At 40.1% G+C, this 27,915-nt stretch overlaps 2 protein-coding genes and 1 long non-coding RNA gene across 3 annotated transcripts; 2 read left to right on the top strand and 1 right to left on the bottom strand.

Moving 5' to 3' along the window:
* Positions 1–2,449: 2,449 nt before the first annotated feature.
* Positions 2,450–3,302, bottom strand: LOC118564177. The gene is made up of 2 exons (XR_004931695.1): positions 3,258–3,302; positions 2,450–2,590 (listed from the first exon to the last, which is right to left on the bottom strand). It is a non-coding gene; the product is annotated as an uncharacterized LOC118564177 (long non-coding RNA).
* A 5,892-nt stretch (positions 3,303–9,194) lies between these two features.
* Positions 9,195–11,244, top strand: LOC118564176. Its single transcript, XM_036141336.1, has 2 exons — positions 9,195–9,361; positions 10,126–11,244. Exon 2 carries the CDS (start codon positions 10,347–10,349, stop codon positions 11,166–11,168), a length of 822 nt encoding a protein of 273 aa, XP_035997229.1. The 5' UTR covers positions 9,195–9,361; positions 10,126–10,346; the 3' UTR covers positions 11,169–11,244.
* Positions 11,245–13,939: 2,695 nt separating this feature from the next.
* nfil3-4 (nuclear factor, interleukin 3 regulated, member 4) lies at positions 13,940–23,747 on the top strand. Its single transcript, XM_021317627.2, has 2 exons — positions 13,940–14,144; positions 20,830–23,747. Exon 2 carries the CDS (start codon positions 20,861–20,863, stop codon positions 21,596–21,598), a length of 738 nt encoding a protein of 245 aa, XP_021173302.2. The 5' UTR covers positions 13,940–14,144; positions 20,830–20,860; the 3' UTR covers positions 21,599–23,747.
* The last annotated feature ends 4,168 nt before the right edge of the window (positions 23,748–27,915 follow it).

Here is a 27,915-nt window from a genome sequence, read left to right as displayed (position 1 = left end):
TTAGCAGGGGCCCCTCAAAGCTGTCCGGTTTGCTCCGATCCGTGACAAACACACAGACACGCCCGATGTTGGTTCGAAACGAATTTTTTTAGGCCTCCCAGGAGCACCTTCAGACAGGCTCTTTCTTCACTGCAGTGAGTGTGAGGAAGCCCTGTCTGTGGGAAGCTGAGCCGCGCTCCAGTTTCTCAGGGCCTGCTACTTATGTCGCTACTGTATGCTCGTCGTGTGACTGCCCTGCAAAAGTCCCATTGCAGTTGCGAGGACAGAGGCGACATCCTCCACGCTCTCTGAGGCTTAGCTTCCTGTAAAAAGTGGTTAGCAGCTGAGCTGTAAGCTAAGGAGAAGGAATCAGTCCAAGCAGTCGTCAACCTCAACAATCAGTCTGACCTCCTTCAAAGGGGTCGCTAGAAGGAGGCTGCTTTAATATGGCAAACACGTTTATGTTAAATAGGTTGTGGTGGGCTGTTTGAACAAAGTAGATCATAGGTATGGTGGGAGTTTTTAACGTGTGAGGAGCGTGTGTGTGTGTGTGTGTGTGTGTGTGTGTATGTGGGGGGGTAACACAACAAAATTCACAGGAACAAAGCGATCTGACTAAGCGCCACTGATGAGTCACCTGCTGGTAAAGTTTTAAATGAAATTTGTGGGTGAACATGAACAGGTGAAAGTTAAAAAAAAAGAAAGAAAGAAAAAGAAAAAGAAAATCAGTTTTGAGCCGCTGCTGTGTGTTTATGACGAAAGGTGGAATCTATGTGAGAATGTGGGGAATAGGAAAACATAATTAGATGACTACCGATCAGAATTGTTGAGTTGATTTCCAATAAACAGCTTATGCACCGCTTTGATCCGCCAACATTGAATTTGGCCGATTTGTCTTTAAAGGCTGTAATACAAGATGATATAGGAACGGCGCGTTTCAGCCTGCTCTCTGTGGCCACTCACTGTTTATTTAGATCAGGAGCAGAGGTGCTGAAAAGGCGTTTTAATGCATAAAAAGACAAAACAGTTATGGTGTTCAGGTTTGAAACTCTGTCATCGTTTGCTGTAGATTTTCCAAGGACTGCCATTAGGAAAACAGCAGTCTGGTGTGGATTCCCTGCTGTTGGCGCCGTGGATGCCAGCCTCTGTACTGCAGTCTGTTTTTGTGCACATCCCTCACTGGTTTGTGGTTTGGCTCAGCCACCAAACAGGACGGGTCCAAGCGACAGCACCTCCGAAGCCTCAAAGCAAGCGCAACTGTGCTGTGCTCTGTTCACCCATTCTTGTATATGCGGGAAATTTCACACGCTCACTCTTGCGTAGCCTCAATGAGCCACCAGCTTATCTCCAATGGTCACAGAATGTAAAGTTTCCTTTTAAACAGCATCTTTCATCGTTGTGCTTCATCTGACTTCATTTTTAAGTATTCAACTGGTACAAATAATATAAGCCTTCAAGGTGGTAATAAATGGCTTTTTAGCCATCTCCATGATTTTAGTGTAACAGCTGCTTTAGTGATGGGGGTAAAATCTAGCTCCTTTGGCTGACTTGTGCTGGGCCAAGCCAGCTTTGCGGGTCGAGGGAGTGATAGTGATACTGTGACAAGCCAGCTGACGATTAATAAGCAAAAACATTTGTTGACAAGACTAAGAAGGTGAGACATGGTTTAAATTGAAACCATTTATCTGACCAACAACAGGATGGCACCACTGACTTCACCCGCTGCTATGGTTTTAGAAAGATCTCTGTGGGGAAAATTTACGACCCTTACACTACACCCAGTGCTGAGGTCGATGCCGCGCGGCAGGTCCGGCTGTTCTCCGTTGTCGGCTTTATTTTTGGAAAGTCACAGCTTAGTGGGATGCTGCCATCTCCATTTGAGATTTATGAAACTCGGAGGCGTCTACTCATTGCTGGTTTACGACTGAGCCGTTTGGTTGGAGGAGGTTTTTGAATCCTCTTCGCTCCATAACGACATCCACACCGAAGGGGGTTGTCGGCCTGGTGGGAGTTAGTTATGTTGCGTTCATATTTGACGCTGAAAACTGGCCAATTCCAGGTTTCTGTCATGCATCACTTGTTCTAATAGATTTTCTTGTAGCCTAAATGAACCTGCCCATAACTGGACTGTGCAAAATGTGTGGCAGACATCAATTTCATAAAGCCCAAATGAGTTTGTGTTGTGTGATAAAATAGGTAAAAATTATACAAAGTGTCATCAAAAGTGTTCTGTTTCTAAGTAGATCCTCATAAAATGTGGTTTTACCTTGAATTCTAAACGTAGACAAAAAAAATAAAATAAAATTGGAAATCTTTGAGTGCCGTGATATTTCAGCTTTCCTGGAGAGGCCAGCTGTTGAGTTTATAGATGTGCACGTTAAAATTTAACAATGTTTCAAATAAACAAACAATAAAAACATCCTGAAAGAGAGTGTGTTTGCATATTTAGTGGAAAATAACTGATCCTTCATTAGGTAAATAGATTGTTTTATTCACTCACACATATTTCATTACAGGCTGCTTGTTCTTGGACAGATCTGGGTGAACTGATGAGTTTTTCTCCGTCTTGACAGGTTATCACAGGAGAACCACTGAAAAAGGTCAGATGATGCTGTGAAGAAGAGTGAACGAGACATGAAGAGGTGAGTGACTAAATCCCACAGTACTTGCTCAAAAGAAAAACTCATCTCAGCCTCGATTTGGTTCATGTCTTACATGGGATATATTTCATAAAAAACAGCACAGTAGTCATTTATCTCAATATGTTAGAATGAGGGACACTATCTCACCAACATCGCGTCATTTATTTACCTTTCATGGTCTTATTTTTTTAACCAGAAATTCCCACTAATACAGAAAGATCAACCCAGTTGATAGAATAATCATAGTTGGTTCCAGTTTACAATGCGTAAACTATTCAAACAATAAGACAGAGAGTGTTTTGCAGATAAAGGCGAGATGGGGAGTGAAGCAAAAAGAACAGACCTGGGAAATAAAAAGACACCACAGCAAGACATTGGTTTGTACGCAGCGCTGCAGAGTGAACACGTAGGGTAGAAATTAGCTGATAATTGGGTATAAAATGAGAAGGGCATTAATTAAACTATATATACTAAATAAATTACTGTTTAATCGAACATCATATTGGCAGAATTGAAGAAAGAGGATTTTAAAGTAAGGCCTAAGTGCTCTCAGGTGGGAGTGTGCGTGGTTGTTTGTCCTGTGTGTCTCTGTGTTGCAGTGCGATGGACCGGCCCAGCATGGACCCGGCTTCTCACCCAGTGATCGCTGGAGATAGGCCTCAGCTCCCCTGCAACCCTGCAAGGATAAGAAGGTATAGATGGAGAGATGCTCAGGTCGACAGCATTCAAAAAATGTGATCTTTAAGAGAGACAACATGACAGTAGCTTTCTTTTTCTAGGCTTTCCCTAAATTGACTGCTTCTACTTCTTGTGGACACAGATTTCAGGATGTCGCCACTTGTTTTAATTTTTTCCTCTTGTTTTGCCTTACATCTTTTTTCTTGTCTAACTTAATTTTCAGTCAAATATTCTGCAGAGTTCCAGAAACGCAGGACTGAATTCGGAGAGCAGGTCAAGGGAAGGGGAGGATTGTAAGAGAAGTCAATAAGCAAGGATAAGAGAGTAGCCTAAACTGTTTGACATAAAATCCAAAATTTGAACAGGCCAGATCCCCCCAACGATGTCATTTTCAGAGTCAATGAACTGACAAGGTTTGCGTGTGAATAAAATGATGTATCCTTTTTAATCTTTAATTCGAAGGCTTTTACAACAGCATGCATGATGAAGAATACCTTAAGATATTTCACAGGGTATTATTATTCTTTTTTTTAATTTTCCTCCACAAAATCGATACCCAAATACTGAAAAACATTTAGTTTGGCGAGAGATCTGCAGCACCAGTGGCTTGAAATGGTCCCCCTACCAGCTGACCACGTTTTCATGGTGTTGCGGAGGGATTTATCTTCACGCCTCCATCCAGGGTTGCCTTGGGTGCTTCTATCCTGGACATTTGTTTACTCGGAGTTGTGAGGGGCCCATGGAGGTGGTGGTGGGGGGCCGGGAGGGGGGGGGGGGGGCATCGCGTCTACAGGTCTGATGTTTTGAGTGTAGCAGATGAAGGGGGAACCACAAACTGTTTGTATGTTTTTTATTGGCAGGAAATTAGTCAGACAGAGGGAATGGTGAAAGGCAATAAAAAAAAAATAAAAAAAAGATGTGGTTTACCTGTCAGTGAGATGATGAATCTGAGTAGTTTTACTGGAGTGGTTTAACCAATGGTGTAAGACTGAAAGACTGCAGCTGAAGCAACCAACTTCAAAGACGCTGGAGCGGTTCATCTTTAAGGAAGATGCCTAAATCCCACGGCACTTCACTGTGATATCCATCTTATTTGTAATATCTAGCTTATTTAAGGTTTTCTACAAAGATGCTGCCTTGCTGCCATACATTCTCAAAGCAGCGCTTGCAGTAAAAGTACCACGCTGGTGTACTTTTATGGTATTAATAACCTTTCATGCAATGGGAAACTGACATTCGAATGCGTGATAAGTGAGCTTAATTTAACCGGGGTGTCTTTCGCTAAAGACTTTATTTTAGCTGCATGTTAAAAAGGTTAACGAGACCTTGTTTAATGTGTGCGTAAGAAATAACTGGTGATATCATCCGCATAAAACCATTAAAACACTTGCAGCTCATGATCAGTCATCCAGATCAAGAAATCATGTGCAACATTTAGTCAGGATGTGGGTGTTGCATGCAGACCCACCACCACAAAGGCTTCTGAGCGTGTTTTTTATGCTCATTGTCAAACAAACATCCTGAAATAGAATGGATTCAACTCAGTGCTGAGTAACCTATCAAAGTATTCCCGAATAATTGGTAAAGTATACATATTTCTCATGCGTTCACTCTAGCAGGAACGACTTCAGGGCCTCAGCACTGGTGATATTTTTCCATTGCTGAGTGTGTGTCTTGTCGTTAAACCTTCACTCACTGGCTGCTAAGGTTTTGTAACTTTCCACCTCTACAACCCCGCAAACTCATCACGTATAATTCTTCAAGATCTGCTGTGGGACGGCCTCTTTAAAAATCAGAGGGACATCTTTTCTGAGCAAAAGGAAGAAAAAAAAAATCTGACTGTTGAAGCATGGCTGAATGTGGCACGTGTGGTTACAGTGAGTCAGAGTGAAAAAATCTGCAGGAGTTTTCTCTAAACACAGACCTGTTACAACCCCTCCACCCCAACACCCCACCCCCCCGTAACCCCTCCGCTGATCTGGACAGCCCCCAACCTCCGAACACCACAAGATGAGCTGAGTGTAAACTGCACAAGAAGGAGCTGGTACAATGCACTGTGGTTTTCCATTTCGGTGGTATTGTTCAGTCCGGTTATGCCACTTGGAGGGGAAAGGTTGTTTTCATGCCAGAGGGGAGGACCTTAATTAAAAGACTTTTTTTTACAAATGGTTAAAACGTAAAAAAGAGTTCTTAAATATGCCTTTTTTTAATCGCTTTGGCAACGTTGAAGTTTACTAAAGAAAGGATGAGGGGGTAATGAGGGATACAAGTAATGAAGTGATGGATTCTGGGCATCTGAGAGACTGAGAGTCATCGCTGCAATGCAGAGATCCATACTATGGAGAGTACGGATCCTGAACACACTGCTGGAAAGCTATCGCTGCTGATGCATGTAAAATCCGGGGATGTTAAACACTCCTGGTTTAAAAAAAATAAAATTATTCCAGCTGAAAATGGCTTAATATGGTGGGAGAAAACCATATTTAGCCACAGTCTACAATATATTTAATTTGGATTTCTCTTGATATCCAAACACAAAGTTATGCTTAACAGTGAAGTTAAAAGGGGGGGGGGGGGAAGACAATTTCAAAAATGTCTATATAAAAATTGGAAAAATGTGCCGTCCATTTGCATTACGCCCACTATAAGAGATTCGTTTGTAGAATAACTTTTTACCGCCATTGCATCTGCGAGTCTTTTTCAGTATGCCTCTACCAGCTTTGCACATCTATATATATCATTAGGCTGCAGGCGTATTTATTGTACATTCTTCTTTACAAAATGGAATAAGTCTATTCACACTTGGGGTTAGTGTGTCTGGAAAAAATTAGTTTGAGCTTTACCACAGATTATTCAGGTCTCGGGCTCTAACTGAGATCACTTTGCACAGCCAGCCGACTGTGTGTCTGTCTGACCAGCTTCCTTGTCCCAGTTGAAGAGCAGCATCCCCCTAGCATGATGCTCCCATCACCACGTTTCACTCTAAAGAAGTCATGTTTAACATGATATCCAGCATTTGGTTACCACCACACATCTCTTTGTACACAAGAAAAAGAGGTGTCATCTCACACATAGCCTTGATAAAAACTGATTTACAGAAAACTTTGCTCAACAGCACGTGTGTCTTGGGGCCGCCCTGTCTCCGGCCTAAACTACATACACAAATCAGTATAAATACCTGGAAGGCACCTACCACATGTCCAAATAACCATGGCAGCAGAGCTGTCAGTTGTCACAGTCACCTGAAGGAATATTTTAATGAACTACTGCAAACCAGCAGCTTCCTGAGTGACGTCAGGACTCATTAAAGAGACTGGCTGCAAGTCAAAAGCTTGATCCTGATCGTACCCATTTTGTTCTAGCTGCTGCACTGAGCCCGATTATAGCTTAATTATTATTGTAACATTCACCAAATCACTGTAATAACACAAATGCCTCCCATACTTCCATAAGGAAGTCTGTCACCACACAGACACACTTTGTGAAGTTTAAATCTTTAAAGCGAGTCAGGATATTGCATTAAAAAATAATTACCTAGAAGTCAGCCTTCGCTTATTCCATTCTCAACACAACTATCATAATAAGAATAATTGTAATTATCATGATATAATAGCGGAATCCTGATTATGGCATTATGGGTGCAGTCTTAGGTTTAGGGACTTTTAGGCATCTGAACCAGATGGATGAGGCCGGGCCATATGTCTGAGATGACTGTGAAATACCCAACCTTTCCATCAGTCTCCACCTTAATCACCCCTGACTTGTCAGGAATTAATCTGCTGATCCGACCACGTTTCTTTTTGAGTGACAATGAGTCTCTTACATGCAATTTGTGCGCATAGGCTGATATGCATTTACATGTGACCAAAACAGAGGAATATTTACAGTTTACATCTGATTCAGGTTATTTCTGTCATTTTTTTAGGTGAGTTACATTGTTGTATGGGGCTAAATGTGATTCTCTTTTTTTGTACGGATTTAAGCCATAAAAACTCAAACTCATGAAAAAACATTGGGTTCGATGCTCCTTGCTTTAACCAAAACTGAACAGAGTTATATTTTAGCGTATTTAGGTTAGTCTGACTTTGCAGTTTGTTATTGTCGATAAAAGTTTGCGTAGCCAGCGCATATTTTCACGGCAGGTCAAAAGTCTGTGTGGATTTCCCCCACAGTTTCACTGAACGTTCGCGGCACAGGTTTTTACATGCGGACACGATGTTTGTACACAATGTTTGTAGCTCTCCTTCACAGATGACTTTCTTCAAGCCACTCTTCTGTAAGGCTCTCAACTTGTCTTGTCAACAAACCCTTAAACCTCAGCTGTGGAGCTCTGTGCAGGCTTCTTGTCTGACCGTGGAAGCCCACATTTATGTAGGTTTGTGGTTGCATGTTACACTTTTGATTTTCAGAGGACTGGTTGAGCAGCTTGGGAAATGGTTTTATAACCCAACACCGATTTAAACTTCACATTAGGGTCCCCGGTCTGTCTTCTGTGTTCCTTGGTCTTCATGAAGCTGTTTCCCAATAAACCTCTGAGGCCTTCACAGAACAGATGGATTTATACTGAGATTAAATAGCTGCACAGGGACTGCATTTCCTACATGGGTGACATGAAGGCAAATGGTTGTATTGAATATTATCGTTGTGTACGTAAAGGGGACTGCGTATGACGATGCACACCACAAATTCAAATTATACATTTTTGTGGTGATGGGATGGGGGGGGGATTAAAAAACTATATATCCCTCCCCTTCCTCGTTCCAACTATTCCCAATTTTTTTGTGTTGGTCTGTCAAGTAATATCCTTGTAAAGTGCTTTCAAATTTTTTTAGTTGTATTAAAATGTTACAACGTTCAAACACAACACTTTTTCAAGGCACCGCATTTAGCATGACCACATGCTAACACGTTCTAGACTCATGAAGTAACCAACAACAGCGAAACGCACAGAGGAATGTTTTCAGATGTCACACAAACAGATCAAAATCTGCACCAATGGGAGAATCTACACAATTCTGGCATTTTTGTCACCAGCCAGTTGATATCAGAACAATTTCACGTCTCATTTGTGCTTTGCATCAGACATCCAGATTTATATGGTGACGTAAGCGCTTGTCTTAGTTAAATTCAAGGTGGAAGCCAACAGTCCTGTCCATCTGTCAGGGTGATATGTGACCATTATTTATTTATCGTGATTTTGTTTCTTCATATTCTTAAAGGAAATAAATTCTAAGGGAAAACCAGTCTTGATTTTTGCTTGAAAATAATCACAGAGCACCAAATGTTTTTTTTTTTTTCTGAACTATGTCTCAAAAGATACAATTCTTAGTTTCAGTGGAAAATTGAAAAAATTAATATAAAACTTAGACTTAGACTTTCTTTATTGTCATTTTGTATGCACAGAGTGCATACAGAACGAAATTTTGTTTTCATACAGCTCAGAAAAATTGCAGTAACTCTACAGGATACGTTGCTTTGAATTTACAGTACAGGATTAAAATGCAGTAATAAATTGCAGTAAAAATGTTATCAAACACAATGAACGACTTTCTTCAAATGAACTTTAACCTTCTCGAACAAAAAAAGTGTTATATTCAACATCCCCTTTTGCAAAAGCAAGGCATAGGGAGAGAGAGAAAAAAAAAATACCAGCAACATCACAAGAACGTAAACTAGGACAGCGAATCCATCAAGACTCATTTCTGCATCACCTGTTGCTTTAATCGTGGCCGCAAAGCAAACGTGAACTTCCCTGATCGGTTTCCACAGCAAGGTGCACAGACACGCAGCGTGGGGTTACGACGCGATTGGCTGGACTTCAGGGAGGCTGAATGAATGCGCAGCAGCAGCAGCAGCAGCATCTGGGCGATCTGCAGCTGCGCTCGATTCTTAAAAGAGTTACGGGCGCCACTCTCCTCCGGGACTTTTCACACAACACCCAAGAAGTTGTGACACACGTAAAGTCTCTCGTCAAAGTGGGCTACTGTGCGCGCTCGCGGAATTACAGCACACTCCGTGGAAGTGGGTCCGAATCATCCTCCCGGCGCCGTCCTCTGGTTCAGGTCAGTGTTTCTGAAACTTGTCCGACGTCGTCAGGGTCAGACGCGCGTCCCACGCTCCGCTCCGCTGCAGTATCACAGAGGCTGATGTTGACCGGATATTTAAAGACGTACAATACAATTTTTTTTTTCTCCAGTAGCCCATTTGCTGTTTTTTATATTCCATCCATCCATTTTCTTACTCGCTTTATCCCTCATGGGGTCGCGGGGGGTACTGGTGCCTATCTCCAGCATTTCACTGGGCGAGAGGCGGGGTACACCCTGGACAGGTCGCCAGTCTATCGCAGGACAAACAACCATTCATGCACACACTCACTCACACCTAAGGACAATTTAGAGAGACCAATTAACCTGTTTTTTTTTAATTGAAAAAATAATTGGGAGGAAATGGTCAGATTCATTGGTTTCGCGGTGCATTCACTGTCCTACTTGTTGAGAAAAGGAAATAAAAGTTAGATAACTTGATGCAAAGCTCTGATTGAACGGTTCGATGCACTCGTGATTAAAACAGACGCACTAGTTTAAAAGAGACGATCGTCACTTTAAATAAATAATTGTGATCTTATTGACTGATTATTCTTACGCAACATGTCTTATCGAGAAAGAAGTAGTCATGCATGTTTCCTGTGTGCATGTGTTTTAATCCTATGACGAAAGAGTACTCTTCAGATTTAAATACAATGCACGTGTCTATTATGACCAATTTATTTCCCAGTTAAAAGCTGCTGCCGTCTAAAGTATCTCTAAAAATAAAAATGTTCCCTCAGGACCATCAGTGAAATGTCCACCGCGAAGAGCCCTAAAGTGCCTGAACCAGCTGCCCCCTGCCGGCCCTCCTCCCTCCTTGGAGGAGAGCAGCAGATTCCTGGAGGCCGGTCCGGACCCGGGAGTCGTGCCCGTGACGCGGCCCTCGCTCCTGGCACGGCGCCTGGTGCGCCTACGAGCGTGCCGAAGCCACCTGAGTCCCATTAGACGGCGCAAGAGGGAGATGATCCCCCCCGACAAGAAGGATGCCACCTACTGGGACAAGAGGCGCAAGAACAACGAGGCGGCCAAGCGGTCCCGGGAGAAGCGGAGGATCAACGATCTGCTCATGGAGGGCCAGCTGCTGGCTCTGAGCGAGGAGAACGCCCAGCTGCGGGCTCAGGTGCTCAACCTGCACTACCACACCAACCTGAGTTTGGACCAAGGCAAAGCTGCCTCTGCATGTGCAGCATCCCCTGCATCCGTGCTGGCTTCCACCCTGTCTTTAGCCCCGCACACCCCTGCTTCCCTACAGGCGGGACTCTGGCGGCCCGCTGGGAGCAGCCCAGCTGCTGTCTCTGGCGTGAGGCAACAAGAAGCAGCGGCGCACCACTTTGAGGGCAGGATTCCTCGTTTTAGCCCCGGGTTTAACCCACCGAGTCATCATTGCTTTGTCACGCAAGGCCCCGTCCTTCTGTCGGGGCCCCGGGTTCTCTCCCACGGGGGAGCTGCAGGGGCCTGTAAGCCAGCAGAGGCGGACACGGACCCCCAGCGACAGGTCTCCTCCAGCAACGATGACGTCTCCATACGCACCGACGCACCCCCACAGCCTCTCTCAGCCTTGCCAGTGTTTCTGCCCCCCTTTGATCCCCTCCACCCTGCCTCCACCGTCCCATACCCACACCAGAACTGGATGGTACCCCATCTGAACCACCCGGTCATGTGGCGCTCCTCGTACCTGCAGAGACCCACTGTCTACCCCGTTAGCGTGCCAGGGAGGCAGGGCGTCGGCGTGGAGGAGCATCTCCAGAGGGGATTCATGGGCCGCTTCAGCACGGAGCAATGAGACACACCCAGGATGCTGCAGTAAAGATGGACACCTGCAGCCTAATGATACAAAACTGATATTTGCAGGGAGAAAAGAAAAACTAATCCACAAAAACAATTTTTAAAGTTATAAAGCTAAATAGTCGGATTTTTTTGTCGCTCTATAATTTACAGTGATCAAATCGCACAGAGCAGACATGTTTGGTGGGCAATGTAAATATTTAAAGGCTGTGTATGTTTCCCATACGGCTCACAGTGCAAACTGCTCCACTGATTTTCTGAGGTTTCCCGAGTTTCTGTTTAACGCTGTGCTGCTGTTCTCAGTTTACACAATTAGACTGAGAAGTTTACAATTTAAGATTTAAAATGCAATCTACTTTGTGGCCGAGCAAAATTAATTATGGGATGTTCTGATTTTTTTTTTTTTTTGGTAGAATAAAAAATATTCCGTTTGCTTGCAGTTGAGTCAATTGATTCATTCATTTGTTTTTATTTTATTTTATTGAGGTTTCTTTCTCTCTCTTTTTTTCTTTTTTACCTGTGGTGAGTATAGAAAGGGAAAAGTTCGCCAACTGCGCCAGCGAAACTGTGTGCTTGTTTACTTGGTCTTCCCCTTGATCCCCGTTGCGTGTTTCCCCAGCACAATTAAATGGAAAACCAGACGTTCAACCGTTCACTCCGAAAGTTGAACGAAAAAATATTCCGCATCCGCGGTATTAACATTTTCTATATTAGCGGGAAAGATCAATCAAACAAAATCCGAGAAACTGCAGTAGAAAATGAAGAGAGAAATGTGAATAAGAAAGAAATCTCAAGCAAATTTATTTCTCGTCTGTTGTGATTTATTGTTTAGTTCGTGTGGGATTTTAATACGTAAGTAAGAAATAAGAAACAAACTTCCCGGCTTCTTAGTCAGGTCAGGGGTTTGTCCTATAAACAGTTTCTATTTACCTGGAATCACATACTTCTGGTTGCTTTTTTTTTTTTTTTTTTTTTTTTAGATAAACTCCATCTATCTGGTTGTTTCTTAAAGCTCGCAACATCAAACTGTTGTTTTTTCTAAAGTCTAAAGTAAAATATGATTAGCTATAATTTACTGTCTGCCGAATCCAACACAGTCTGAACTAGCAACACGTCTTCCAGCAGAGGGCGCTACAACACAAATAGTGGCAAGCCCGCAGTTTTGCGCGACCGTCTGCTTCTTCTGAAAGTGTTGCCCAGAGCTACAATTAAAACACTTCCGTTGACAATGTTGCAGTTTTTACGTTCACCAAAAAACGTTTAAGTCTAGAGATAAATTTAATAAAACTGATCTGACTGATCTGAGTTTGCGAACTGTCTAAACTTGATGCAACCGTATGTGAAATCGGGTGGGGGAAAAAAAAAATCACAATTTCTTTTCTAATATGATCTGCATGGAAACCATATAAAGATATAGAATACGGTCTAATTCAGTGTTTCAAAGCATTGAAACTTATTTTCAAACATGTTTTAATATATTATTCATAATACTTAATACATGATTGTGCTTGTGTCCCAGAGATTCTGGGTTCAACTCCCACAGACTGCCACTCTGGGTCCCTAAGCAAGACCCTTAACCCCAGCTTGCTCCCCGGGCGCCGCACAGTGGCAGCCCACTACTCGGTTAAATGCAGAGAAAAAATTTAATTGGAATGTATATTGCAGTGACAATAAAGATGATGATTATATTATTATTATTATTATTATTATTGTTATTATTATTATTAGTAGTAGTAGTAGTAGTAGTAGTAGTAGTGGTAGTAGTAGTAGTAGGAGGAGGAGGAGTGGTAGTAGTAGTAGTAATTAATTAGATTTACTGTTATTCTTTGTTCAGATTATTTTCTGATTCTTTTCACTTTAAACAGCCAATATAAAAGCATGAATGAGAATAGATTTTTGGTGTGTGCTGTACTTCCATGACTACACGTGTGTTACATTATCCTGAATCTGAAATCTTAGCCAGAACAAAAAATAATCTCCATGTTGAATGACTTTATTTTTCCGTTACAGACAGGCTGGTTTTTACATTAAACATGTGACGTTGTCCATGCATACCTATAACGATAGAGTAAAAGACTCCCCTAACTGCATATGTAAAGTGTTATAACTCTATGTTTTGTCCTCCTGTCACATCCGAGCCTCTAAAGTAAGCAGTGTGTGCTGCAAAAAAGAAAGAAAAAAAAGCAGAAACAAACTTGCAAACACGTACTGTCACCTTTGACATCCATGGTGATAACTCCCAACTACTTCTGTATTTTCTGCGAATCTGAGGGTAACAAGAGTTATTTAAAACTACTGCACACACACACACACAAAAAAACATATGTCACTTTAGTTTGCTCTCCTCCCCATTGTGCTTCAGTAAGTCAGAGCTGTGGTTTGTTCCTAAAACTGTCTCTTTTACTGCTGCTGCTGCTGCTGCTGCAAGTTTAAAGTGAAAAAGAAAAGAAAAAGAAAGAAGAAACAGGTCAGAATCTGTACGGCGAAGTCATCAGACGGAACTTCTAAGTTGATATCAGCTTTAGTTTTCAAACATAAATGTGGTGAAGGCAATGAGCTTGTCTGACGAATTAAAAACACCTGTATAGATGAGCTTATGCAGTATTATCATGCAATACGCAGAAGGTGTCTGAAATCGACAGCAGCTTTGCAGAGGGAAGACCCCCTGTGTTGGGAAGCCACTGATACCACAACGCGATTATGATCAAGGGGGGAGTCAGTCGCTTTTCATGTGACAGAGGTGGACAGCCAGACTTAAATACAGGAAAACAACACAAAGGGTGAGAGAAAGCAAAGAAAGACAGAGGCGAGCAGCGAGCTGCACTGCGATATCGCTCCTATGAGCATTATTACCTGATCCAGTCTCAAAGCTGAGTCGGGGCTCTAACTTGCACTTTTATGCTCAGCCAGACCGCGTTCGACGCTGCAACAGGTTCACCACCAGCGTGGCTTCACTGGAGTCTGGAGTTTGAAGGTAAGGCCGATGCTCTGCTCACGCAAACACGGATTTAGGGAAGGAAATGGTTAAAGCGCCAATGACCGAAGAAGCCGATATTTTTATGTTTTTTTTTGTGAACATTATCCTGTGGTGGCTGCCACTGAATATGATGACACAAGGTGAGAAAACCGAGCGAGCTTCAGCAAACTGCAGTCAAAATTCTTTTTCATTTCCACTCAAAAGTGGTTTTAAGTGGGCCAGTTACTCGTAATGCTTGTCATCATCAAAATAAAATGGACTTTTGTCATGATGATATGTTGCATAAAAGTGATTCTTGATTATTTAAGTGTTTTAAGAAGAGGAAGTGTCTCTGTGCGTGCAAGAGTAAAAAAGATTCCGCGTAAGCAACGTGTTTGTGTTTCCTAACATAAGCGGCATTAAAACAGACCCTTTTATACAATTAAGGATTACTTAACTTGTTTATCAACTTTCCCAATAACTGCATGGAAGAATTTAATGATTTTTACAAAGCATTTTACCGTGGTGCACTGCGACTCCTCATGATATGTTCGTTGACGGCCGTTTTAATTTGAATAAAACATTATCTCAGATTGTCAAACTTTCTTCATGTTGTTTCATATAGCGAAAAAAGTAACAATATAAATCTTGATGTAATAATTCGATCAACTATATAGTAGTGTATGAATAAATAGTGCATTAATTAATTTAGGAGTTTGCACATGATACATCATTTCTGCTTTAGTCTAAGTAGTAATGCATTAATTCCTCGATTAATTTATACACTAATGTATGTAATACATCAATTTCACATAAATGTAAATGATAACCTTTGTGGTTTATTAGACAATTGCTTATTCCAATTCATCAATCATGATAAATTTGTCTAGATTTTTTCCCCCCACAGTGATTTTCATGGGACTTCAGCATTCTAGAACTTCAGCTCTAGAATGCAGACGGGCAAAACATAAAAATAAAAGAAAAAGGTTAGCGTAGAGAAAAAATCTGTGGCTTAAAGAGGTTGGTATTTACAGTGTTACAATGAGCAGCAAGCTGCAACACTGACATGTTAAAAATATCTTCTTGGGCTTGAGTAGCACATCCGTTATGTAAGTAAGGGCCTACAGAACAGCTCGTCTCAATGTTACGGATAAAAAAAGAAAAAAAAAAAGAAACGACAACTTTTGAAACGAGAAATCTCAACTCTTGCAGTTTGTCTGAGATTCATGAAATCTCCAAGCTTCGTTAACCGTTCACCCGAAATCTGGGTGTATTGAAATATAGTAATCGAAATCTCAAAAGCCATATTGAGCACGATACCAAGTTGTTTTTTTATTATTTGAAAAACATTTTAAAAAGTTTCCTATCAAAAAAAAATGCCTCTGAAAAACTAATCCGTGCATTTTTTCCAAGTATGATGGACCATTTTAACTTTTCACTTGCTTCTCAAAATCTGCAATATACACACACAGGGCTATAAATACAAAGCCTGTATTCTCAAAGGTGCTGAGAAATATGAACATATTTTCCGGTGCTCAGATCTGTGTACTGATTAGCTGACAAAAGCAAAGCAGATGTTAAAAAGATCTTGTTACTTGTGTTCCAATTGTTAAACGGCCTGATTTCTTAGTATCTAAGAGATAAGTTAGGTCGCTCAGGTCCACAGGCCGCGGTACTTTAGTTATACCAGTTTCCCGTAATCAGGGGAAGCTGGCTTTTGTGTTTGTCCCTATAACTCCATAACTGAATGTTTCTAAAAGCAGATTTAAAACCATTCCTGGACTTTAATCCTATTTAAATAAACTTTGACCGTTTTATGTTTGCCATTCTTGGTGCTTCAACTTAGCTTGTTGTCGTGAGCTTTCAATTGACCAAAGCAATGTGAAAAAGAACGGGAGCCCTTCTGCCCTTTTCACAGAAAATGTGTCCCCCTAGCACGATGCTTCCCCCACCACTGTGTTCGTTTTAGGCATAATCAAAATTGACCAATGGTCGGTATTTGGTTTACCCTGCAAACACTGTATGTGTTTGTTACAAAATAGGTCAAACTTATTCATATCAGCTCAGGTAATTCTCTTTTTTCTTTTTGTAAGGAAAGTGCATCATTCAGTGTCTTTTTTCCAAGTTTCTTGCACCCCGTCTTTTGCTTTTTATGCAGATCCGGGTTATGTTTAGCCAGTTTAACAATAACGCTAGATTGGTGGGGTGTTGTGTTAGTTGCTGTTCCTCTGCTTGGTCTCTTTGGGGATCTTTTTATAGTGGCTGTGGGCTTTTGTGTCTCCGGTTATTAACTTGGGCTGTGCAGGCAGCAGATGTTGGAAGTGTGTCGTGGTTAATACGAAGGAAGCTGCAGTACTTTAGGTATCAAAACAGAAATTAGGGATGCTCAATTATCAGATAGAACTATTTGTTTATATACATACATACATACATACATACATACATACATACACACATACACACACACACACATATATCTGTATATATATATATATATATATATATATATATATATATATATATATATATAGATATATATATATATATATATAGCATATATATAGATATAGATATATATATATATATATATATATATATATATATATATATATATATATATATATATATATATATATATATGACGATATATGACGATATTTTGTTATTTATAAAAGCCAAACATAAAGTATTACTTGGATTGTTGCTTCACAGTTTCAACTGTAAAGCAACAATCCCATGAGAGCATTAATTGATGCTGTGTTTACAAAATATGATTGCATGCAAATATTCATCTATTCATTTTGTATGACCCCTTATCAGTGCAGGGTCACGGGGGAGCGTGACGCCTGCCGGGTGACTATTTCCAGTGGTCAATGGGCAAGATGCATGCAAATATCCAGTACGAGCATATCCTGGTGGAGTTTCAAGTCCAACTCACCCACCCCCACTTTGAATGAAGCAAGGCTTCATGTGCTCTGCTTCAACCTCAGTCTTTGGTTTTTAGTATGACTGCACCTTAAGTAATGAGCGGTTTAAAAATACACATAATTTTCTTTTAATATTATTAAAGGCCTACAGTCTAATGTCCTTGATATATATCAGTCAAATAGATTATACTAAATTTAGGGCTTAAAAAACAAGAAGAACGCCAGAATAAGGATCTCAAAGACAGTTAAATTTAATATTCACCAGGAGCTCATGTAAATGTGAAACTACAAAAGGTCTGAAAGTAAAGTAAGTCAGATTGAACTTTATTTTTTTAAGCAAACAAAAAAAATCTGCTTTGTTTGAATGTTACGTGTAAATTAGAATTATGAAGAGGGCAAAAAGGCCTGAAAACTTTACAAAGTAAGAACAAAAAAACATAAATAGCTATAAGCCGTCATTGGTGTGCCCTGCTAAGCAAATGCACGTAGGATCAAAGTCAAGCTGAATGTGAAGTTGTAATTCCCACAAGCGGGAATCCCTTCACATGAATTTCCCAGACGAACATTTAAAAACATGCAAACAGAGTATAAAGAGGCAAAAAGCCATTAATTGTAGAAGGACCCATGCCTTCACGTGAGACGTTATTTTCACAATGACTGGCGGCTCGTAGAACAACACAACAACAGATGTGCATGAAAACGGATAGACACCAAAAGAAGAAGTTTGAAAGTTCCTTACTAAAAAGCAGGCAGGCTATAATTAGTCAATAAGAAACAGGTGCAGCAGGGGTGGTGAGAAGGCTCAACCTCAAGAGAGATTTCACTCAGGAACCCCTTTTTTTATATTCTCTTCATCTGTGTCTCCCTGAGTGATTATTGTTCTCGCTCTTCCTGCTGCTGCTGCTGCTTTTTAAATATACAACAGTCAGTGTCCCTCAGTTGTACAGACGCAGGTGTGCAGGGTCTCTCTCTCTCTCTCACACACACCAGCTCGGGGCATGCAGTTTAGCTGGGCATAGGTTTGAATATTTTTAACCTGATGCGTTTTCTCACCACCGCGCACACACAGGGTGCTTGGCTGGGCCAATTTTAAACTCTGGCTTTGATGCATCTGCCACTGTGTTTCGACTTGCATGCTAACTCGCAACAAGAAGGCGAGCAAGAATGCCCAAAGAGAACGACGCCGAAATTATTATTACATACTTTTGTTAATTACTTGAAAATAAACAGTGCCCTGCATTGTGTAGTAGCACGTTGGTGTACTTTGCTCCAATGCGAGCACTTCATGTGTGACATCCTGAGTGACAGCTTCCATTATGAGGTGTCGCATTTAGCTCGTAGCATGCAATGAGTCCATGATGTCAGAATAAAATGACTTTATAAGTATAAAGGTGGGAGGGAAACAGTGATAGATTAAAAGGCACAACTGCAAGGTCGTTGTGTTTAGACAGTCGTGTGTGATCACACGCTGAGAAGTGTGAACACTGTGGTTTCAACATGTTTACTCATCTCTCAAGGCTTCCCATGAAGCCGCCCGTAAATCTACATTAATGATAGAGAATTTGGTAGAATTTGGCTTTATTTAGTTGTGGCGGATGATACTATAAACCCATCTTGGTGCCTTTAAAGCCCAGCAGAAAGCCGCCTGCTTTCTGCTGAAAGCGGGCTAACAAAAAGTTGGAAAGGGCCATGAAAACAGAATATGTGGGAGAGGTCAAGTAAGAATAAAAATAAAGCTAAGTGACACCTAAGAAGACCTCCTGATATAGTTTTTAACTGGGTCTTCTCCGGTGTTGAAACATGGCTTTTTTAAAACAAGTAAATGCATCACTTTATACAATGTTATCTGAGTTCCATAACAACTTTATGGCAAATGAAAACCTTGTACAAGATACAGCTTTGCATCTCACAGATGTTTAAATGTAGCACTTTTGGAGCCTTTTTTGGTAGGCTGGCATGTTTTATTAACCCTAATATGTATAATTAGAATGATTTCAACCTTTTTGTTGGTCACTAGTTATGCAGCCCAGTGGCTGAAATATCAACAAACCCTCGATACTTCGAAAACGTGAAGAAGGAAAGACTAAGTACTTAATGTTTCCTGTCTCATTTTTTCAAGTGGTCTAGACAGGTAGGAGGTGAGAATGGGTCAGACAAGCCAAAGAGGCAGATTCCGAGTGACAGAGTTAAGGTGCAGCGCCCGCAACAAAGTTGAAAAAACTTTGCTCTCTTCTACATTAAGGAGCTCTGAGACGTGCACAGCTGTTTCTGAGGGCTTCAGCAAATCAGACGTCCTGGAAAGAACTAATTTAAAAGAAAAGCCGTATTACAGTTTTTAATACATCGTGAGGTTGTTGTCTCAAGAAGTTAATTTGTCTACAAAAGAGAAGATAAAAGCATTTATTAGCTCTAGTGGCTTGCTTTTTCTTACAGTGGGCTGACAGGAAGGGGGTGGAAGAGGGGGAGAGACATGCGGCAAAGGACCGCAGGTCGGAGTCAAACCCGGGTTGACCGCGTCTAGGACTAAGGCCTCCATAGATGGGTTGCGCTACGTATTGTGCCACCAGCGCACCCAGAATAAAGCATTTTCAAATAGCTGTTGTATTAACAGACCCGGTGGCGGTTTTAAGTAAGAACAAGGTGGCCTACCACTATTTCTTTTTTGTATGAGAATGGGCACCTCTCTGTGCTGCGCCTGCTTCGCTTATAATGTTGGCATCTGGTTAACTATATGGACTGACCTAAACTGAGGGGCTGATTCATTATTTTTAAATGAGTCAGCTTTGACATCTAGTCCCTTAAAACCCGAGAAATGAAGAAACAAATGACTTCTTTGTATTGGGATGAAAACAACATTTCTGTTTTAATAATGTTTACATTTTTATTTTTACAGCTGTGTTTATACTTGGTATACCCTCTGTTTCTTGGATTTTAATTATTTTTGAATTACCTCTGTGTATAAATAGTGTTATTCAAATTACTTTGCATTGCATTACCTAGGCTATTTAAATCGTGGTTGAAGATTAATGAAATCTTTATTTTGGACTTGTAAAAGCCCAAAGAGCATCTTGTCGGCTGCTTTATGTTTTAGGACCCGGTCAAATCTGCACAAAGTATTCTACTAGTCTTACATATTATGTAACACAGTTTGTGATTTGGTTTTACCTAAAAAAATAATAATAATTTTCTGAAAATTTTTGTTAAACTACATCTAATCCATACGCATAACTATACCTAGCTACTGAAAAGTATTTTTCTGGCACACAAGACCATCGACGAACAGACAGATTGTTTTCAGTTCCCAATTTTCTCTGATAGGTTTAGAAATAAAGTTTTTTCTTTCTGCTGAAAAGACTTTGCCAGGGGACTGGGTGTGGTTTAGATGTAGAGGCTTGACCTGAAGCCCTGAGTTCTGAGGTTAAAAGCCTATTTGTTTAGAGTTGCTTTTGAATGGTAATGGTTTAGTTTGTATTACAACTTGTCATATCTTGGCCTGCTTTTCCAACGCAATGTGCTTTGCTTTGTAATGTTTTCCCTCTTTCTCTGTAATGTGTTTCCTTACTGTGTTTTTCTTTATGCTTTCTTTTTTTTTTGTTCATGTACAGCACTTTGAATCATCTTGTTACTGAAAAGTGCTTTATAAACAAACTTGCCTTACCCAGTGCACCAACTGACTAGACAACATTACATTTTCATAGTTTAGTTTTATAGTGGTTTTTTCTTATTAATCTATGCATCTCTGCTAAGGATTCTTTCTTTTTTTTCTTTCATTTCAGGTTCCTCATTTTTATTTATTGTACCTTTATCATGGAGCCCCTTTCCCTTCCTTTCCAAAGAGCTCAAGACAGCCCTGTTTTACACGTGGAAAGTGACCTGGTGCGTAAAGGACCCCGTCGCAAAAGGGAATTCATACCCGACGAGAAGAAGGATGCCCTCTATTGGGAGAAGCGTCGCAAGAACAACGAGGCAGCCAAGCGGTCACGGGAGAAGAGAAGGTTGAACGACTACGCACTGGAGACTCATCTCATGGCTCTGAAGGAAGAGAACGCCAGGCTTAGTACTGAATTGATGGCAATCAAGCTCCACTTTGGCCTGGCCCAATCCACGCCCTTTACTGGCCGCCAAAGCAACCAACTGCAGCACCATCCCCACAGCAGCACCCAGCCCGGCCCTTATCATCAATCCCTGCAGGGGAACTCCTACTGGGGTGCCAGAGACTCTTCTGTTATGCCCGGCCATCAGTCTTCTTACCCATTTTTAATCCCGGCGTATGCCCTTCACACAATGAGGGGCTACCCTTACTTAAACCGATCTGGTTCTAGTGGCTCTGGCGTCCTAACGCCTCTGGTCCTTCCACGGAATCTGCTCCCGCCCTACTCGGCCTGTCCCGGAGCTCCTCTCCTGAAACCCTTTCCCACCAGAGCTACTTCTGACGAAGAGGAGGAGCAGCAGGTGCCAGGGGTGCTGTACCGATCCGCTCCACATCACAAAGCCAGCACGAGAAGAGACAAAGCCTCTCCTCAAAGACAATACATCTCTGACTGACAACACTGAGGGAGTTTATGACTTTGGTCAAGCCTGTCTGTCATAAAGCTTGTTTTGAATTTCTTTCACGTGAAATGCTGCAAAAAAAATAAAATACAAATAAAATCAGGGCCCAATTTGCCTAAGTTTGTGCCAGAAAACATAATTTAAAAGCTAACAGGATAAAGCCCTGCTCTGTTGACTCTTAGGGTAAAAGAAGCCTCTCATCCAGCAGAGTGTGATCCAGCATGTTCTTCTGAGTCAGAACATGCAAGACGCTGACCATTTACACTACAATATGCCTCCCAAGAGCGTGTAAATGCTTTAAACAAAATATGCTCTGTCCACTTAAGCTTTGCAGTCTGTACTTGCTTTAATAGCTGTGATTCTACATATTACTGCATATCACATCATAGAAAGAGTTGTGAACTACCTTTCAGCAGAACAAAGTTCTCCATATGGCTTAAGCATGAGCATATGTTAGGTAGAAATTAATTAATTAATCAATTAATTGATCGAAACTGACAATGGTAGTGTGAGCTTAGATGCTGGATAAGCAGTACTTTTCAACCATCCTCTGTTCAAGTCAAATCTTATCCCTTTTCCTAAAATAATAACAATCCAAAAATGTGTTTTAACCACATAACAATGGGCTAAAATGCTGCTTCAGTGGAAAACAATGAAGTATGATGACCAACATCTTTTTTTTTTCTTGCTTGGGCACATTTGGTAGTCTTTCTCAACCCCTTTGAAACACTGTGTTTCAATGTTTTATTGTTAAAATACAGGAAAACAGGAATTATATTGCGTCATGAAGATTCAAAATGAAAGATGCTTAAACCTGTGGAATACCAGCACTTTTTTTAAGTGTTCAATTTTTTTTTTTTAGGGAGCATGTGCTTTTCTTTAACTTTAGATACACACAGGTCCCTCTCAAAAAACTGGGATTTCTTTAAAAAGTCAGTTTATTTTACTGATTCAATTAGTGATTTGTGATATTTTTCAAGGGTTTTATTTGTTCTGTTATTTTGATGATTGTAATTTACAAGTAATGAAAACCCTAAATTCAGTTTTTGGAAACATAGATTATTATATCACACAAATTTAAAAAAGGTGTTTTATTACAAAAGTGTTACAACGTGACCAACACAATCACGGGAAACACTGCTGACATGACAGTTGTGCAGCGGACAGTCATTGATGCCAGCTATAAGTAGAATAGAGACAACGGATCTTTGCTGAAGAAGCTGGTGGTTCAGAGTACTTTTTCCAGGCATATTAAGGTAAAATTGAGTGGAAGGTAGAAAATAAGTGCAAAACCAGAAGGGAGGAGAGCAGCCCAATGAGGATTGTGAAACAAAGCCCAGGGGTTTAGGGGTGAGTCACAAGCTGTAGACTGTAGATGCAACCAAGAGTCACCAAACAGAGACGTATCCAGGACAATGGGTTCTGCCACTGCTTTACCAGAGACAACTTAAGAGGTGTTTTACCTGAGTTAGGGAGAAATAGGATTGGGCTGTTGCTTGGTGGGCTAGAGTCTCATTTTAGATAGATATCAGAGCCGCGGTGTCTGAAGGAAGATTAGAGAGGCACAAGGTCGCGGTTAGGACACAATGTCCTCTGCTGGTGTTGGTCCCCTGTCCAAAGTTAGCACATTCAACTACCAGTACATTTTGCAGATTCATGCTTCCCTCTCTTAACACGCTTTATGGAGATGCTGGATTCATTTTTAAGCAGGACTTGGCACCCACATCCAGATGTACTAATACCTGCTTTAGTGATCATGGTATCACTGTGCTTGATTGGCAGGGAAACCTTGCTTACCTAACATCTCACCAGAGCATTTGGCTAACAGCCTCCATGTCATGAACATCAGTGAAGTAATTGTGCATAAGACGCTCCAGATAAGGGTTGAGTGCACACTGTAGTTTATGGAAATGTTTTTGACTAGTGTGACATTCCTGTTTTAAAATCATTCTGTTATTAGTCTTCTATAATGTTGTAATTTTTTTTTAAAGAAACTGCATTTTGGATTTTCATGAGCTGTAAGCCATAATCATCCGAATAAAGAGAAAATAGCGCTTGAAAGGTATCGTGTGTAATGACTATATATGTCATATGTGCTTACATTTTTATATTAAAGTATTGAAATCAATCAACTTTTCAATGACATTCTGATTTAGCATTGTTGAACTATCCCGACACATTCAGATGTGATGTCTTAAATGGACATATCGTATGTTGAGTAGACCTAAAGTCCTCTGTGGTTAAATTGCTGTTGGCCCAGCCACCTACATACCAAAATAAAAAATTACGGAAGGAGTGGAGTTTATCTCCTTCAGCTGTCCTTTTTCTTGGCTGAATGTCTGAGTCAGAAGCAGCTCAAAAAGCAGCAGGTTGCTGGCTCTAGCCCTGCCACTGCTGCTAGCAACATTGCTCCTGGGCAGGCAGGCAGTCTGTCCCACTGTCTCATTTATAAACGAAGACTCAGAGCCAACTGGAGGACAGGGACTTACCTTAGGCAATATTTTGTAATGCAACTCTGTTTTAAAGTATACTCAGAAAGTCAATGTATCATTAGCTGTCATAGCTACAACTATGGAATCTAATTTGTGCCACAGTAAGCAGTGAGATATCTTTAATAAATTTAAATAAGTACATATTTCAGTCAAACTGACATTTACTTACAGATTTTTAGGACACTCACTGGATAAGATGGTCATGTTTGAGTTCAGCTTCACGTGTCTGCAGGGGAGAAAAAAAACAACGCTTTACCTCTGACAATGAAAGAATTACCACAGTTTTATTTCTATCAGTTTCTCAAAGGGATCAGAATTTTCCAGAGGGTTCTGTGAAGTAATTATCTGTAGTAGGTGTCTTACCTGCAGTAAATGAAAACATATATAAAAAATTGTATGCTAACAAATGTTTAGACAAGGGCCCTCATTGAGCAAAATGTTAGCCATGGGTAACAACTCAAACCTAAAATCTTCATGCCAGTTTAACTGACAATCTAAGTTTATGTTGAACCTCTACCAGTTAGCATGATCCCAACATTGAGGTTTTTCATTGAGTTTAAAATCAGCTTAAAGTTTCGTTTTCGAGTTGCTCTGCAGGGCTGAAGTCTACTCTTCCAGGGGTCCCAGTCTGGATGATTTTGTTTAAAGAAATTCAGTTTTTCTTCAAACTCAGTTCACTCTGACTTCAGCCTGTACAGGATCCACCGGTCCACATGATGACGCTTCAAACAAGCCACTTAAAATTGCATTTTATAGTTACTGTATTACTTACCTAATGTAACCTTTTCCAGTTACCACCCAACACTATTTTCATCGTCCTTCTGAATTGGCAGCTATGACCGCTGTCATTGCTGCCAATTGTTCTGTAGATGTTCTGAAACAATAGCTCAACATTCTGACCATTGAAATGTGATTTTATTGGCTTAATTTCCATGAAGCCAATAATACCACTGGTTCTTTTGGAAACTATCACATTGTTAGACACCCTACTGGAAAGATCTGTTGTTTATTCTGATTCTGTCCTAGCTATGAGAAAAATAAAAGGTGCAATGCAAGGGGAGTACAGTTCAGTCTTTCAAACACCTGGGCTTATCCTCTTTCACAACAACCGATGAAAAATAAGTGTCCCGCCTTAAGTCCGACTGGAAACATCAGTCGCTTACTACCTGCTAATGAGGCTTTGCAGGAGGCAGGCAGAACACAAACAGGAGGCTAACAGATCGTAAATTTGTCAAAACACTCACATTAACTCCTTAGTGCTTGAATTCATACATTTAAATAAAAAAATAATCAATTGTGCTTTATTGACAAGCAGATGCTAATTTTTTTCTAGAGCTTATTATTGAATATAGCAGAATAAAAATATGAATTGTAGGATGCAAATTAGGCATGACTGGACATGATAGTGTGCAAACAAATGTTCTTGTCTTGGGTACGTAGATTAATTTATGTATAAAACTAAAGGTTAAAAGGGGCTTTAAAACTGGATAACTTCATAAATTTATTTTTAATTCATTCTATTCTATAAGTTTACTGCTTTTCAAATACAGCTTAATACTGTAAAATCACAAGCAAATGTTCTCAGTCTGCCATACCTAGCATGTGTAAAATATGCATCAACAGACATCACTGAGACTGAAAGCAGTTTGGGATGATTCTGTGATTCTAAACCAAGTCAAAGATGTTACACAATCATAATTAACAATTGAAGCCACCAGAGAAAGATAACCATGAGCTAATCCAGCTTATCTAGATTTCACAGTTAGAAAAAAAAGAGGAACTTCAAGACATTTCCTAATCACTCTGACTTTTAGCTTCACGGCAACCCAAGATCTCGTGTTCTTACGCTATGAAGATAAGAGCTATTTGGGCAGAAACTGTTTAAAATAGACTATAACCTTCAAGGAAGGATATAATAGATGAAATAATGCATCATGAGGCCAGTCAGATTTCAGCAGAGGCACGAAACATGTGGCAGCAGATAAAGAACAAGACATGACTGAAACAGAAACTATTGTGTAGTAAAGTATTTTAAAAAAAAGTACTGTGATACACACAAAACAGAGAACAGCAATCTAACCTCAAATCAAAACTAATACATTTTCTACTGTAGACACTATTTTTTTGCAGTTGTATTAAATCTGGAAGACATCCTGCAGTAACAGCAGTATTGACTCATGGTACAAGGGCAATGATCTGGGTCACAACAGTACAGTTCATGATGACGTGTTGCCAAAAATATGTTCATTTGTATAACATTTGTGTCGTCTTCACACTTGGGGAATATGACATTTTAGATTTATTTTACTATTATTTCTTAGATTTATAAAATTACTTTTTTTTCAGTAAGTCATTATGTAAAATGTCCAATGTTTTTGAGAACATGTTTTTTATTGTATCACATCTTCTTTGTTACAATTTAATTGTTTTTACCTGTGTTTGTTAAAAAAAAAAATCCCATTTATCAACAAATCCCACGCCTTGACTTGGAAATGTAATAATGTTTTGGGGAGTAATTATGTAAGAAATGTTTATTATTTGGAGGAACATCTATCTTAAACAGATATTTGTGGCGGCATGGAAACTGATCATGGCAGATGTTACTTGCTATCTCGTTATCAAATAAAATCTTGAAAAACGACATGTTTTATATAATAGTAGTGGTACTAGTGGATCTGACCTAATTTACACATCTGTGACATTTTCTGTTTCATGGCAACATGTCATTGTTATATCTGGTCTATTTCCTCAAAATCCACCCAAGATTAAATGTTTGCCATACCCCAAACTTTTAAATGTGATTATTGATAAGCTAAAAAAAAAAACCTAGGTGGCACATATGAGCTCAGCCACCCCTTGTTGCGTTTCAAAACAAATATTTGATAATAAACACACTACTTAATTGTTGCCCCAAAATGTATTAAAATTTGTAGTAATTTTTCTTCGTGTAAGGGCATTTCTGTACAGATACACATGCATTTACATCTTAACAAATAGGTGTCAACTAATTCAATCACATATTGGTGGATTGCTGTACTTAAAATATATCTGCTGGAAGCTAATAACTGATAGTGAGTCACTGAATAGGTTTGTATTAGTTAAAGCACAAAATGAAAGGTTCGAAAAACAACTCTCTGATGGTCTAATAGGGCTGGACGATATAGAATATAAGCATGTTGATAAAATAGCAATCATATTGATCGATATTGATAATTATCAAAAATTTCAAAACATATTTTAAGCCCTGGTCATTTTGTGCTGATGTTTAATGACCTATTTTTAGGTAAAGAACAAACTAACACTGAATTCAAACTCAACCCTTTATTCAAATAACTTTTTATCAACTTTTTAAAAACTGCAAGTTTTTCTTTTTTGAAAAAAAAAAAAAGAACGTGTGCTCTCTGAATTTTATTAAGGGGGCAGAGTTTGGTGACGGAGTGCTCCTGGTCTGCATTTGAGCTTTGTTGGGAGGATGTAATGACTGTAGTATTAACCTACTTGATAGGCTAGAATGCAAAAGGAAAGAAAAAAATTTCTATTGAACTTTTTATTGACAACGCATGTCTATTGATCAGTCTATATTGTTATTGAATTATCGTCCAGCCCTATGGTCTAATATTTTATATTGAAAAAGATGAAAACACAATTTTTCTTTCCATTTACAAGAATTTTACATTAATGGAAGAACATGCAAGTCATTGTTGAACGAAAACCATTAAAACTTATTTTTGTAGTTTGCCACAAGCCAAGCAGGGGACACAGTAAACATGTGGAAGAAGACGTTCTGGTTAGATGAGACCAAAACTGAATCTCCTGACT

The sequence above is a fragment of the Fundulus heteroclitus genome, chromosome 9 (assembly GCF_011125445.2).
Source record: "Fundulus heteroclitus isolate FHET01 chromosome 9, MU-UCD_Fhet_4.1, whole genome shotgun sequence".
Lineage (NCBI taxonomy): Eukaryota > Metazoa > Chordata > Actinopteri > Cyprinodontiformes > Fundulidae > Fundulus > Fundulus heteroclitus.
This window is presented reverse-complemented; position numbering and strand designations above follow the sequence as displayed.

Coding starts and splice junctions, on each gene's coding strand:
- LOC118564176 (XM_036141336.1), top strand. CDS start 10,347: ATGATCCCCCCCGACAAGAAGGATGCCACCTACTGGGACAAGAGGCGC.
- nfil3-4 (XM_021317627.2), top strand. CDS start 20,861: ATGGAGCCCCTTTCCCTTCCTTTCCAAAGAGCTCAAGACAGCCCTGTT.